The sequence below is a fragment of the Condylura cristata genome, unplaced genomic scaffold (assembly GCF_000260355.1).
Source record: "Condylura cristata isolate star-nosed mole 26May11 unplaced genomic scaffold, ConCri1.0 scaffold00013, whole genome shotgun sequence".
NCBI lineage: Eukaryota > Metazoa > Chordata > Mammalia > Eulipotyphla > Talpidae > Condylura > Condylura cristata.
The window spans coordinates 28,545,895-28,561,601 of record NW_004567114.1 but is presented as its reverse complement, the minus strand read 5'-3'; the positions used below and the strand labels follow the sequence as shown (position 1 = coordinate 28,561,601).

The 15,707-nt window shown below is 37.5% G+C and overlaps 1 protein-coding gene across 2 annotated transcripts in view; it reads right to left on the bottom strand.

Moving 5' to 3' along the window:
• Positions 1-15,707, bottom strand: part of ESR2 (estrogen receptor 2 (ER beta)) — a 37,992-nt gene that overhangs the window by 5,134 nt on the left and 17,151 nt on the right. Inside the window, exons 5-6 of one of the 2 annotated variants that reach the window (XM_004682083.2) lie at positions 13,507-13,645; positions 5,935-6,068 (exon numbers count right to left, since the gene is read on the bottom strand). The exons of the other annotated variant lie outside the window; for it this stretch is intronic. Coding sequence (XP_004682140.2) covers positions 5,935-6,068; positions 13,507-13,645 — 273 coding nt within the window. The remainder of the gene's footprint in view (positions 1-5,934; positions 6,069-13,506; positions 13,646-15,707) is intronic. 2 annotated transcript variants of the gene reach the window in all.

The window sequence follows — 15,707 nt, the reverse complement described above, 5'->3', positions numbered from 1 at the left end:
CATTCTCCTGGTGGTATAGGTATTATGTATGTCAGGTTGACAATGTTGTTCAAGCCTTCTCTACTTTTACTGATTTTCTGTCTACTTGTTCTATCATTTATTGAGAGAAAGGCATTAAAATCTTCAAGTACAGTAAGCAATTTACCATTTCTCCTTCTAACTCTTGACAGATTTGCCATAATATATTTTGGAATTCTCTTATTTAGAACATACATGTTTAGGATTTTTATTTCTTTTATTTGAACTGACCCATCATCCATCATGAAAGACTCTAGTATTTAAACTTCTATATCTAACCAGTCTTTTTAGCAATAGTTCAACCTCACTCACTTATACAACCTGACAATCTTTTCCTTTTAATTAAGTGTTTAAGATATTTGTGTTTAGTGTAACTGACGGTAGAATTTTTAACTTAGCATCTTGTTTTTTATTTCTCCTATCTATACCTCTCCCTTTTTTTTTTCTTTCACCTTCCCTTGGGTTATTTTTATGGTTCCATTTTATCTCCTTTGCTGGTAGGTTAGCTCTAATTCTCTGTTGACTTATTTTAGTGGAGACCTTTAGTTTGTGATTTATTTAACTCACTACAGTTTACATCTATGTAATGGATGGCACTTCAGGTACAGAACAAGCAGTATATGTCCATGCTCTTGTTGTCATGTTTTACTTCTACATAAGCCCACAATATAATTTTGTTTTACATACTAAATTATCTTTTAAAAATAAAGAGTTTTAATTAATGAGAAAATTATATTTACTACATCAATTCCCTTTTCAGGTCATCTTTATTCCCTTATGTAGATCCATATTCCCATCTGGTACCACTTTCCTCCTGCTAGGATTTCTACTAGGATTTCGTCTAAGGCATGAATTCTTTGTTTTGTATGACTGAAAATATTTTATCTTGCCTTCATTTTTGAAAGGAATTTCATTTTTAAGTAATTCTACAATAATAGATTTTTTTCTTAAGGTAACTTTAAAGACATTATTCACTTGTCTCCTTGACTTGCATACAAACAAATTTTCTGTCATTTTCTTAATTTGCTCCTCTGCATGCAATATCATTATTCTCTGGCTGTTTTAAAGATTTTTTTTTCATTACTGGTTGTAAGCAACTTGATGATGATGGTCCTTGGTATAGTTTTCTTCATGTTTCTTATACTTGAGATTCACCAATCTCCCTAAACCAGTATTTATAGTTTTCATTAAATTTGGGAAATTTTCAACCAGTTTCAAGCATTTTTCTACCACACCCTTCAACAACTCCAATTTCATGTGTAGAAACAACTATATTGTCCCATTGCTTCTTAATTTTGTTTAACTTTTTTCTTGCCATTTTTTGATAATTTATATTGCTATAGCTTCACAGCACTCAAATTTTCTTCTGCTATGCCTAACTAGATGTCATTTCCATTGAGACATAGTTTTCACATTCAGAAGTTCAACTTATGTGTTTCATATTTTCCAAGTTTCCCCTTAACCTGCTCACACTTTCATCTACCTTTTGAAGCATGTAATTATTGTAACTGTTTTAATGTCCTTGCTTATTAACTATCAACTGTATCACTTGGGAGTATTTTCTAATTGACTGGTTTTCTCCTCAACAGAGGTCCTATTTTCTACTTCTTTGCTAAGCTTTTTGACTACCAGGAATTGTCAGTTTTACCTGGATGGGTGACGAATATTCTTGTATTCCTTTAAATAGTATTGAACTTTATTCTGGGATGAGGTTGAATTATGTGGCAATGGTGTTTGCTTTAAGGCTTTTATTTGGGCAAGTCAGAGCAAGGCAGAGTAGCCTTAGACGAGGTCTAACTTCACCTACTACCAAGGCAATACTTTTCTGAGTATGATGCCAGTATGTTGCAAGAATGACTCCTGGACTTGTGAACTCGAGGGCTCTCGTTTTGCCTGCCTTTTTCTGGTGGTCCTTTCCTGCTTTTAGTAAGCATCCTCATAAGCATGAGCAGACTAGTACATAGCTGAAGACTTGAAGGTAACCCTCTGCAACACCCCAAAGTCTATTTTCAGCTCTTTCCAACTCTAATACTACCCACCACTCAAATCCTAGCCACCTTGAAACTCACAATTCAATCTTAGTTCAGGGAGAACACTATTGCCTACTTGGGCGGCCAGGCCCTACACCACCACCTGGAAACTGGTTTCAGGTAATAATAAATTGAAGTGCTCATCCTGTCTGTGTGCCTTCTCTCAGGGATCATTGTCCTCTGTGGCCTGTTTTTCCTTAGAGTTTTAACACTTTTATGTGGAAAAAAGGATTCTGTCCTGATTTTGTTTTTCAATCAATGCTGCAAAAAGGAAAAAAGCCCATGTCTTCAAATGTTTAAGATCTAGCACAGAAGGGGTCCTCTCTAGTGGCAGAAGGGATTAAAGTAAGGCACTACAAAGCTATCCATGGCCATTGCAGCACCAGTTCAATGCTTGGCCAGGGAGGTGACCCACATGGCCTGTCAGCCCTCTTACCTCAGCAGTGTATTTCAGTGAATCTGCCTATTCTACTCCTTACTCTGTATCTGGTGAATCCTCTCACCTCCCACACCTCTGGCCGGTACCACACTTCTAATATGCATAAATAAATCTCAAAAAAAAAATACCTAGCACAGAAAACACCCACTTCTCCAGATACTGGAAAAGTTCCACTAATAACAGAATCCCATTTCCCTAACAGCAATGTTAACTGGAAGAAATTCAACTATGACAGCTGTTATGACTTCCAAACAAGAACGAAACTTTCTTAAATGAAGATCTCTTAAGTTTGGATTTACTGTAAATAACATCTAGTCATTTACTGCCACAAGTGGTAACTACATCACACGCCCGCTCTGTCCTCATAATATTCTCACTGTGGCAGTTGTGTCAGGTGCTGCATAAGGGAACACCATCGCCTTAGTCTTTCCCATTTAACAGAAGATGCTTATAACTTTCACAACACAATATGATGTCTCAGAGGCTACAATGACATTAAGGAGTCCTACCACACAAGGATTTATACTGCAAAGTGTTATAACAAGAAGCAAATTGCTTTCCAAGAACCACTTTGTTGCACAAAAAAAGAGATCTAACTTATTTCTGCAAGTAAAAGAAATCTCATCATCTGGCATTTGATGATCTTCCTGTGCCAAGGTGGGAATGTACTTTTCAAGCAAATCCTCCCTTTGACAAAGACAGAAATGGCAATGTGTATGAGATAGTATCTGGAGACCACTCAGAGAAAAGTCAGAAATTGATCATTTTCTTCCATAATCAATTTCAAATGCCAGACATTTCCTGCCTGGGCAGCAACCTGATCAGCAACGTAAGCCAGACACTCATGTTAATTTGTAAAAGGTGAATAGCAACAAGAAATAACATGATGTTGTCAGAAGTCCCTAAGTATTTAAGAATTGTCTTGACTATTCCTACAATTTTCGTTTGTTCAACAATTTACCATTTCTACTGATAAATTGTTTGCTTTCCAGAAGTGAGATGAGTCTATTGGGTGCAGGGAAAAGGTCCTGTTAGGCAGGTAGGGCCAGAATGAGGCCCAATCAGCAAGTACCTTCACACGAACTTCAGATACTTTCTTCACCACCCTCCTCCAAGACCTGACCATGCCACCAATATCCAGTCATCTCCTAAACAGCAACCCATACTCTATACCAGGACAGCTCAAAGGATGACCTGCTGCTAGTCTGTGAAGAGATAAGCAGGGATTAAAGGCAAGCATTTGAAACTTTTATAGCAACTGACTAATTTTAAATCACTGGATAACAAAAACTAAGACTTGCATGTTGACTTTCATTTCACTTTTCTAGTTGCTTAGTTTCATTATATTGACAAAAGTAATAGTCTACAACAATTTAGGAATTAAAAAAGAAACCTGACCCTTTACCACAAATAGCTTGAAAGCATTGCTCTATAATTCCTTTTCCCTTTCATAAAACTAGCACCAATGCATTAGAGAGGAAGTGAGGATAGGCTGGCAGGGGAGGTCAGGAGGCCTCAGATCAGGAGACCACCTGGGACCCATACACTATACACTCTACACAGAGTTCAGGAACCTCTGCTTTGGCTGATTTAAAATAATGTATCATAATAATATCTCATAGATTTTCCTCTTGTTTCAGACATTACGCTCTAAGACTATATGAAATCAATCTAATGAAGACCCATATGTTATTCAAATGAATATACCTATAAATTATTGCTTCAGAATTAAAACTTGTATATTATTTGGGAAAGTGACATATAAATCTGTTTATATACACATAAAACACTTGTCATATTACTTGGGGAAGAAAAAGAAAATAACCTAAAGGCCCTACAAAAGCACAAAGCAAAGAAAATCTTTCACATAGTAACTGTATCAAATCCAGGTAGACAGTACACTGAATAGTATGAAAACTTCATAAGCACAGAAATATGTCTGAAATAACCTATCTCTAGTTAATGTATCAATGTTTACATTGGTAGGGGGAAACGAACTGTATATTTAGTAAAAGTTCATCGAAAGAGAAATGATCAAACAATTTAGCTAATAATACTCTCAATTCCAATAGTTATATTTTTGTTAGTCAACCTGTGGGGATTTCACAGAATTTTGAAAAGTGAAAAAGCATGATGAACATATACAAGTATTTGTATGCAGTATTCCCACTGAAGTTTTTAAAGCATGTAAATTAAAGGTAAGATATTAAAGGTAAGATAGAAATGACTAGATAATGAAAGCGTATGAGGTCTATTCTCTGGTTAAGATTAGCTACTTGGTAGTGGGGTAGAAGAGTCAATCAAAAAATGAAATTAAAGCAAATTTCTTTCAAATACCTGTAAGTTTTAATGTAAGATACTATGTCTACATCATATCATAAATATTAGCATGTGCATGTATATTTCTATTTAGAGCTCTTAAACAATGATCATCAAGGTTCTCAAGTTTCTCTTGCATAGAGCTAAGGGAGATTTCTGATGCTTTCATTTCCTTTTAGTGTTCTTCTTTTACTAGAATGTTTAAAATAACCATATGTTGTTTATGTAGTAAGAAAACCAAAACAACAAAGCTACAACACACATGCCTTCATTTCCCACCTCTAACCCTAGAATTCCCTTCATCCCTAACCCCTCCACACCAAGGCAGTTTGAGCTCTCACTGTCCCTAACTCTGACTGGCCCCATGCTCTCCAGTCTCTCTCCTCTCCCATCCTCCACATAAATGCCAAAGCGACCTTTCAAGAAAGCCTATCTGTCCAAGATATGCCCCTGCCTAACACTGCACTGAGCAACCCTACTGCATTCACACCTTGCTCACCTCCTCTGCACCTCTGCTCTACACCCAGCGGCTCCTAGTTCGCCCATGTTCCTCCACCTCTCTAATCCCAGCTAGCACCTGTCCACTCCAGAGGACTTAACCATTCCCTTCTACAGCCACTTAAATGTCTCTTGTTTTCCCATAGTATACATCCCACATATTTTATTATAGCACTGAGATCATAATGTTCATGATTTGGAGTATTTTTTCTCTCCCTACTTACACTGTGAGCTATTTGAAGGAATGATTCTATATTAAAGCAAACAAATATATGAATCTGTAAAAGCTGAATCCAGAGCAATAAAAAATGCATACCTATACAACCATATAAAATGTCTATATAAACATTGTATAAACATGGAAAAAAACTTGAAAGGCACACATTTTAAGTTTTTTTCTTTTCCAATAAAATGGTTTAAATCACGTAAAATTACTTTTGGTAATTCATTCAATGAATAAATTATGTTCAAGTTAACCAAAGTTAGAGTTAATTACATTTAAATTCTTATTTATAGTGAAAAAGAAATCAGAAAAACTCATTCTCACCCTTTTAAATAAAAAGTTCTTAACACCATGTCAGTTCTAGGAACAGTAACTCTTCCCCATGAAACAGGTCTGTGCTTACTCACTGGAGTTGAGAAGGATCATGGCCTTGACACAGAGATACTCTTTGTGTTGGAGTTTTAACTCGCGAAACCTTGAAGTTGTTGCCAGAAGCATGTCAAAGATTTCCAGAATTCCTTCTACGCATTTTCCCTCATCCCTACAAAATTTCATTTGGAAATTTAAGAAAAATACAGCACCAGACCACAATCAAAAACAGCAAGAAGTATTTTTTAACCTCAAATTTCATCTTGTATGAACATTCTTTAATTATTTGAAGGCAGTTATGAGACTAGATGCAGTGATATGAAATTACTAGAAATACCTTCATAAGAAAAGGACAGACATTTCATATAACCCCCTGGAATAAATATTTGAGTAAATACATTTTAAGCAAAAGTGTATATTGGAACTATATTTCCCTTCTACTTGTTCACCAAGAATTTTCTTAAAGGAATCCCATTTCTGTTGATTGTCTTCAATCTTTACTATTTCAATCAACCAGGCCAAGATAAGACACAAACTACTAAAATGAGACATTCAATAGAGGTCTGAAGTGTTGATGATAAAGACAATGTCACAAAACCAATTATCCCAAGAAGAGCTAATCCTTCATATATAAGGTTTTACTTTCATTTCCTTATTCAGTCAAATGGTGGGGCAACTAAAAGACTTTTAAATGTAACCTGAAAAAAGGTAGTATGATAAATAAATAATAATAGATTATTAGATATTAGATAATAGATATAATAGGTTAGAATGAGGAAGGGAAGGCTGAAATGAACACATGGAAACTTTTGACTTACCAAAGACTGTTTTTTAATTGAGATATAATTGACATATAGCATTAATTTCAGGTGTACAACACAATGATTCAATATTTGTATATAATGTGAGGCAATCACAATAAGTCTAGTTCAAAATCCATCACCACACCGTTACATCTTTTTTCTTGTGATGAAAATTTTTAGGATTTAGTGAAAAAGAAATCAGAAAAACTCATTCTCACCCTTTTAAATAAAAAGTTCTTAACACCATGTCAGTTCTAGGAACAGTAACTCTTCCCCATGAAACAGGTCTTAGCAACTTTCAAATACACAATAGAGTATTACTAACCATACTCACCATGCTGTATATCACATTATGTGAAGTTATTTTATTATCAGAACTTTATACCTTCTGAATACCTTCACCATTCCACAGCCCCATCTGTTCTGGCAACGATCAATCTGTTCTCTGTATGAGTTTTGTTTTTAAAATTCTTCATATAAGTGGGATCATACAGTGTTTCATTATCTGACTTACTTCACTTAGCATAATAACCTCAAGGTCCTTTATGTTGTCACAAATGGTAGAATTTCCTTTCTTTTTATGATCCCCCCTCAAACAATTTTCTTATCCATTCACCCCTCAGTGAACCCTCTGATTGTTTTCATATCTTGACTGTTGTAAATAAAGCTTCAGTGAACTTGGGTGAGGATATCTTTTGGAGTATTTTTGTTTCCTTCAGAAATGTACCTAGATGTAGGGCTACCGGGTCTTATGGTAGTTCTATTTTAACTGTACCAATTTATTAATACATCCTTCCCAGCAGTACACAAGATTCCCCTTTCTCCACAACCTTGACAACACATTATTTCTTGTCTTTTGGTTATTATAGCCATTGTAAGAGCTGTGAGGTGATAGCTTATTATGATTTTCATTTGCATTTTCCTAGTGACTAGTGATGTTGAGCACCTTTCCATTTACCCATTGACCATTTATCTATCTTCCTTGGAAAAATATCTATTTTGAATGGGACTGATTTTTTTTTCTATTGAGTTAAATGAATCCTTTACGTACTTTGAATATTAACCCCTTATCAGATACACAATTTGCCATTCAATAGATTGTATAAAACTTTTGTCTAAAAACAATTTGTGGTGAAAAGACAAACTTCGAACCATATAATCAAAATTCTTTTCAGCACACCTTATAGAAATCAATGTTTAAGTACATTTTTGAAGTAAATTACTTGAGCTGTATCTAGAAAAATACCACCTTCCATTCACTACAATCAGACACACGTTATTCAATCTCATTGCTCCCAAGAAAACTTTCTATTATTATCAGTCATCCAGTCATCTGAAATCCTTGACAAGCAGTTAGAGGATTTTTGTGAAACTTCCATTTGCTTCTAACAGCCTACAGTACACAGTGAAGGGCAGGAGTTGCAACAGTGGTTTTTTGCAAGTTTCATTCTTAGTAACAGTTCCTGAAAATTCAGAAATTGAGATCTTCAAAGTCCCCCCATTTCCCTAACTCAAGTCAGGACATTTTTGTGGTAATGGTGGTGGGTAGGAGAAGGGTCTATGTGGAATTTAAATGCACTGACACCAATAGGTACCAATAATCCTGATGAAGAGCCTCCCTGGTGGTGCAGGGGTTAAGTCACAGTGCTAGAAAGTTATCACCAGCAACTGCAGCAGGAGTTTGATCCCTGGCAAGGGAGCTGACCTGAGGTACAGCACTTCTCCTGTCTCACCTGCTACTCCCCTCAGCAGGGTATTTTAATAGATTCATCTGTTCTGCTCTCCACTCTGTCTCTGGTGAATCTTCTCACCCATACCTCTGGCCTACACCCCAGTTCTTGTATGCATAAATAAAATAAGACATCTTAAAAAATAATCCTGATGAAGCCTTTCCCATCTAATGATGTGCTAGGAAGGCACAGCAGGATCCTCTATTCCAAAGCATTCATAACCCTGCAGACTCACAAAGCTGCAAGCATGCCAGATGTTCACTGGCAAATAAACATGGAAATGTCTGCAACTAGTGGAGACTTTCTGAAATATGTCAATGTAACACCCCGAGAAGTTACTCAGAGGAGAATGCACCTAGAAGAGTCCTAGGTAAAAGGGGCCAAAATCTGTAGAAAACCCCCAACTCTCCATTCCACCTGTTCTGCCTGAGGGGCACTAGAAACACTTCCCTGATTATCCCTCTGGCCACATTGCCAAATCATCTGAGAGTAATTATTGAACACTGTAATAGTGGGGCTTGAGGACATCTGATACCAAGAAAAACTGGTTTTTTAAATGCCTCTGAGGGACAAAAACAAAAAGTCTAGCACATCTTGCCTACTAGGTTTCACAGGTTGACTCTTTACCCAACGGTGAGAAGGAAGTCAGAGGTGGGGTTTTCTGCACACATGTGCACATACATACACACATACACACCTCTCCAAAGTAGTATAGGAAGAGTCTCATCTGAAATCAACTGTTTCTCAAAGTTGCCACTTGTGCCTAAAAATAAGTTTCTAAGTACTGGCATTGGTACTATTTTCTCATTAAAACACGACCTTCTTTTTAAATACATGTCCTTTTAAATGCAAATTCATATTTCAGGATGGAAGGAGAGTTTATACTCTAGAGCATCTTAAGTTTTGATAAAAGGCTATATCTCACTTTCTATGCCAAATCTAAAGAACTAAGTTTGATTAGTTTCTCTAACAGGTGTTACAACCACTTTTATCCAGGGGTGCCAAGGTGAGAATTCTATTCACTTCACAAGCTATTCTGGAAAATAAATGAAAATTATAGAAATTATGAGGTTGAATTCATCATTAATGACCCCTTATAAAGTTCTGCTTTAAAAGAGTTACACAGAGCAGAAATAGGAAAAATTTTGAGAGAATGAATGATAGCTACTTCATATATTTCATAACTGAAATGAAACTGAACTACAAGTGAGAAATAAAGATAGGATTAAAAGATTTGAATTAAAGATACAGGACATATGGCCCTCCCTGGTGGCGCAGCGGGTTAAAGCACAGCACTAAGAAACTAAAGCTACTACAGCATGAGTTCGATCCCCGCCTGCCCAGGAGGTGACCACATGGCGAGGCAGGTGACCACATGGCGAGGCAGAACTCTCCTGACCCGCCCGCTGCTCCTCTCAGCAGTGTACTTCAATGATCTGCCTGTTCTGCTCCCCACTCTGTGGTGAAGCCTCTCACCACCCCTGCACCTCTGGCCTGTACCCCAGTTCTGTATGCATAAATAAATAAATCTTTAAAAAAAAAGATACAGGACATATTTTGAATATTAAAACAATATATCAATCAACTAATCTATTCACAGAAATTTATTTTGGCATACCATTTGTCCATAAACCATTACTAAATAAAAATAAACACATAGGGAAGAACAAAAATATAACAAAAAAAATTAAAAGAATAAAATAGCAATTACCTATAGAAAATCTTAACACCCATCACTTTATAAAATAAAAATACTCTAATACCAAGAATAAAATGTTCAATGATACTGCTGGCAGAACACATTTGGCCACAGACAGCAGTCTACCTCTGTGCCAGTGGCAGTGGGGTAGGACACTCAAAGCTTCCTAATGAAAGGATTTAAATACTGAAGTGCAAGTGACATGATTATTAAAAATGAAAACTTAGAAGTAAAAATTCTGTGGATATCCTGAAGAACAATCAGTATCTAGCATGAGAAAACTCAGTACATTCATAATTATATGAATAATTAACATAAACATCCACAATGGAATCCAAGCCCAGACCCAAAATTCCTCAGACTTGATGCTAAGGATGCACCAATATCTTAGAACATGGGATTTGGGAAATAAATAGAAGCAACAGGTTAAAGCACAGCACTATGAAGTGATCGACAGCCACTGCAGCACGTGTTCTATCCCCGGCCAGGAAGGTGACCCACATGGCGCACAGACCTCTTCTGACCCACACATTGTTCCCCTCAGCAGTGTATTTTGGTCAATTTGCCTATTCTGTTCCCCACTCTGTCTCTGGTGAATCCTCTCACCCCCCTGCATCTCTGGCCTGTACCCCAGTTCTTGTGTGCTTAAATAAATAAATCTTTATAGGGCATGAGTCCTGACCTTTCAAGTAAGTAACATTTTTAAGTAACTCCTCCAGAAACATGTCCATTATATAAAAAAAAAAACCTATTAAATGCAAACATTCAACTTCCAGATAGGAGAAATTTATATGTACAGTGGAATATTGTTCAATCATTTTAAAAAGAGAAGAAATTACTACCATTTGCAATAACAATGGACTTTGGAGGCATATGCTAAGTGAAATCACTGAGAGAACAATAAATATTATATGACCCTACTCATATGTGCAATCTTCTTTTAAGATTTTATTTTTGCATAAAACTGGGGTAAAGCAGACATATTGGGGTTAGGATTCACCAGATGTGATCGGCTCTAGCTGGGAAGCCAAACAAACAAATCTACTGAAATACATTGCTGAAGGAAGCAGTGGGTGCAACAGGAGAGGTTTGCTACACCAGGTGGGTTAGCAACCTGACCAGGGATCAAACTCAGGCCCTTGTGGTGGGCCTTCAAGGTGATAGTGCTGAGATTTAACCCCCAAGCCATTATATGTGCAATCTTAAAAACAGATAGATAGTTGCCAGTGATGACGGAGGGGGTATGTAGAACCAGTAAAGGTATTCAGAAGGAATAAACCTCTAGTAATAAAATAAAATCTGGGACTATAATGTACAGCATACTAAGTATAATTAATACTCTATTATATATTTTAGAGTTGCTAAGAAAGTAAATCTTTAAAATGCTCATTACAAGAAAAATATTTAACTGGTGATGGATATTAACTAGACTTATAGCAATCATCTCAATATATAAGCTTATTATGCTATACAAGTAATATGTCAATTATATCTCTATTTAAAAAAAATAGCTTGTAAGAAAAATGGCTTTTCCTTTGTCTTCTATTAGCCAAAAAGCAAAACAAAAATTCATGCAGGCTTGTATCAGTTTATATTAACATGTATCTAAAGGAATTAAGGAACTCATAGAAAGAAGAGTTAGTTGTACTAAAAACTAGGAATGAAATAGTCACCAAAACCAACACTAAATGGGGAGTCAATTTAGAAATCAGAAGTAAAATAACCCTAATATCTGGAAATAGTAGTTCATCAAGAATAGAAACTTCAATGCACTAACTACTCAGAATTATTTATGTGTATATAATTTGTGTGTGTATATGTGAGAGAGAATGAGAGACTTGAGAGAGTCTTATTTAAACTTCAAGGGGAACATAATGCGTGAATGAAGAAGTGGATTGAGTGAAGGCATGGTGGGTGCTTGGCCTTTCAGGCTGCTTTATGACATGATTCCCTGAGATGACAACAGGAGGAGGACTTCTGAAGTGGGTAGAGCATAGAAGAGAGTAGTTCTCAGATAAAAGAATGACATAGAAAATAATTTTGTATGTTAGCCTCCTCTTCTTTCTCCTTCCAATCTCCTGTCTGGCATGTATGTTGTAGTTAAGTCCCGACCTAGCAGACAGGTCCCCAAGGCCAGCTTCACCACTTCCCATACTGCAACATCTGCACGTTTGCTATCCTTCTATTTCCTTACTGATGGATGAGGAAAGTAACAGAGCTTACTCCTAATGGGCTGTTGTGAAAATTAAGAAAGTTAACTTGCAGCAAGTGCCAGTGCCTGGCATATATAAGTCAGTGAGTTATTTTGATTGCACTGAAGGATCTGCACTTTGAAACCTCCCTCCGTGGTTCACCACCTGGCTTGCTTCTTCTGGAGCCACATCCAATGCTCCAGCTCTTCACAAAGGCTCTGTTCTCCACCTAAACAGTTTCATTACTTAGAATAATGTTCTTTGCCAATGCTGTCATCCTTGACAACAGGCAAAGGGGGTGCTAATCCCTTCAAATATCACATTACAGCCACACAGTATGTGCATGGGAGGCTTCTGATGATCTACAGAGTTAATAACAAGAGTTGGGAGCAGCTAATTTCCATTTAAATACTTGGCACCCTCTCACAGAATCAAATGTGATTTGAGTATTCAACACTAGCACTTTTTCAATATAAGGAGTGTGTAAGTCAATTTATATGGAGAGTTGCACAATATTCATAAACTCAAAGAAAGCATTCTACTTTTCCTTCTAATAAACTGGAGTGTTGTTACAGATTAGTGTTCCCTCCACGAACAGTTCACCTAAAGTCAATTAAGTTTGGTCCCTTTTTTGTCCCATCTTTTAAACTTATGACCATCATCAGTGCCATCATTCCCCAATTTCCATTAGTATTTGTCTCATTTTAATAACCATTTTTTCCATCACTATTGCCAAAATGGTATATAATTCCTACAACTAGATGAGTTAAAGCATGAATTTTATCACCTGCCCAGATAACTAGAGATAGAACCAGTTCCTAAAATGGGGGGAAAAAAAACAGAATAATTTATTGTAATTTGAAAAATGGAATTTTTTTCTAGTGCCAAAAAAAATCTAAGTTCACCTGTACACTTAAAGGAGACATCTACTGCAGCACGCAGGCCCCAGTGATCGCCTGTTATGGCCCAGCATGTGAATGCTTCCAAAGGTTGCTGAATCCTTGTACCCACCCTCTCTTCTGTTCTTGGCATGGTAAAAGACCTCATGACATTAACCATCCTCTTAATTGTCCTTTCAGATGTAAGGTTTGAATTGCAGTATCCAAGATTTTGTTCCCACTTCACTATTACACACCTCTCATTCAAACAGGTTGGAGAAAAATCACAGTGTATATTTTTTCCTCACCTGTCCAGAACGAGGTCTGGAGCAAAGATAAGCTTGCCAGGGTGATCAATCGAGCGCCACATCAGCCCCAACATTAACACCTCCAGCCAGCAGCTCTCCAAGAGCCGCACTTGGTCATACAGACTGAGCTCCACAAAGCCTGGGGAAAGCAAGAGGCCATGAGACACACCCGCCTCTCCTCCTCAGCTCCCTGTTTCTATAGAAACAGAACAACAAGTTTTAAAAAGCTAAGAAAGCACAAACAATACAAAGAAACAATATTATAAAGATGTGGTTAAATGCTAGTCTAAAAAGCCCTTTTGAACTTAAGGGGTACAATTCGCAATTTTAAGCCTTTTATCACTCTAGAAACAAATATAATTTAGAATTTACAAAGGGATGTTGCCTGGATATAAACAAACTCCCCACACAGATGCTAGAGAAAAAAAACGCTGGCACTGACTGTTAGTTATATCCTAGTAATTCCTCTACACCAGTAAGAAAAATAATGCTCAGCTGCTATACAGAGGGTTGTCCTACCTGGCCTAGTTCATGATTAGGGCCAGTAGGAATGGGTTTGGGACACTGGGTGTGGGGGATGTGTAGAGAGAACAGCACCAGTCACAGCAGAAAATTAAAACTTTAAGTGAAATGATTTCTCCAATTGCCTAAAATTTCGCATCAGTGTCAGAATCATTCTTCTGAGTAGGACACTGTTACTGGGCTCTTCTATCAGGAAAAGCAAATGTAACAATGAAGGGAGATTCGACAGACTGAAAGCCTAGTAGTGTGTGTAGATCATAGAACTGGAAGAAACAGGTAATCTCGAAGGAGGTAAGCACTACAAAAGTAAAGCAGGGATCACTGGTGCTTCCTCCACAAGCCCTGGTCAGAGAAGGCAGTGTAATACAAATATAGCTACCAAGTGCATGGCCTTGGGGTATAATGGATTATAGTTAAGAGTCCCAGATCAACCTCTTCCTAGTCAGTTACTTAATCTCTTTTTAAGTACATTTTCTTATAGGGAAAAAATTAGGGTAATAATGCCTACCTCCGACAGTTTCCTTAACATAGGATCTCTTATTCTCACTGTACAGATGAGGAAGCTATGGCTCAGTAAGCACATGTGGTTCAAGTCTTTGAACAATTATGATGCAAATCTGCACAAAGAACTCGATGGAGGAAGAATGGAAAGATGGCTAAATCTTTTCCCATGCTCAGTTCAAGCTTTTAATATGTATACATGTACCAATCTTATTGTGGGTGGGGGGAGATGACCTGAACAAACTCCACAAACATGGGTTTTATGGACTCCAGCCCCACTCCAGAACCAAAGAGATCCAAGACACCAAGAAATACAAATCCCATGTTATCACCACCCAAGGGAGGGTGAGGGTGAGGAACTGAGGGTGGAGCTAAGGAGCCAGGTTTGGTATCTAACCAGACATGAGGGCCTTGGGGTCCTTTTCGCTGGTTCTCAGTGTGCTAGTTGGGGATTCCAGCCTGACGAATCTGAACACATTCACCAACTTCTGTTTCTCTTTCTTCCTTCACCTTCCCTTCCTTTGTAAATAAACCCTTTAATAACTTTTTTGTTTGTGCCTGCAGTTGAGTCTTATTGTAAGCGCACAAGTGAGGATCCATAGTCAGGCAATCCATTTCATATCGGGATTGCCCTGTAACAACCTCACCCACAGTTACAGACAACAAACCAATCCAAGAGAGATCAAGCTTTTTATACTTATAAGTGTTGAACAAGATGAGATCTAGATGATATTTTAATATTTGTTTGGTTTGGACAATGACTATGTCAGCTAAGGAACGGGAACAGGAAATCACATCTAAACTATGCCAAATTTTTCTGAAAAAATGTTCAAAATACCAGGCTTGATGAAATGTAACAGGGTGGTCCCCAGGAAAAAGGGGATGTTCCAGTTTCCTTGCCCCAACCAAGGGAGGGTGGAGCTGAGCAGGAGGAGAAGCAGCTGGAAAGGAGACTGGAGTAGGAAGGAGGCAGGATGAAGAGCAAGAAGGAGACCTGAGGGAGGCACATGGAGCACAGGGACATGTGAAGAAACGGTTTGCTTCTTGGTCCTAGACTGGTTAAAACAGATGTGGGTGAGAGAAAGAGGAGGTCAACAGTGGGAGCTTTTATCTTGATTTTGATTTTGCTCTCTTCCTCCCATACTTGTCTGTCTGTTTCTGACCCTGTTCTATGGGTC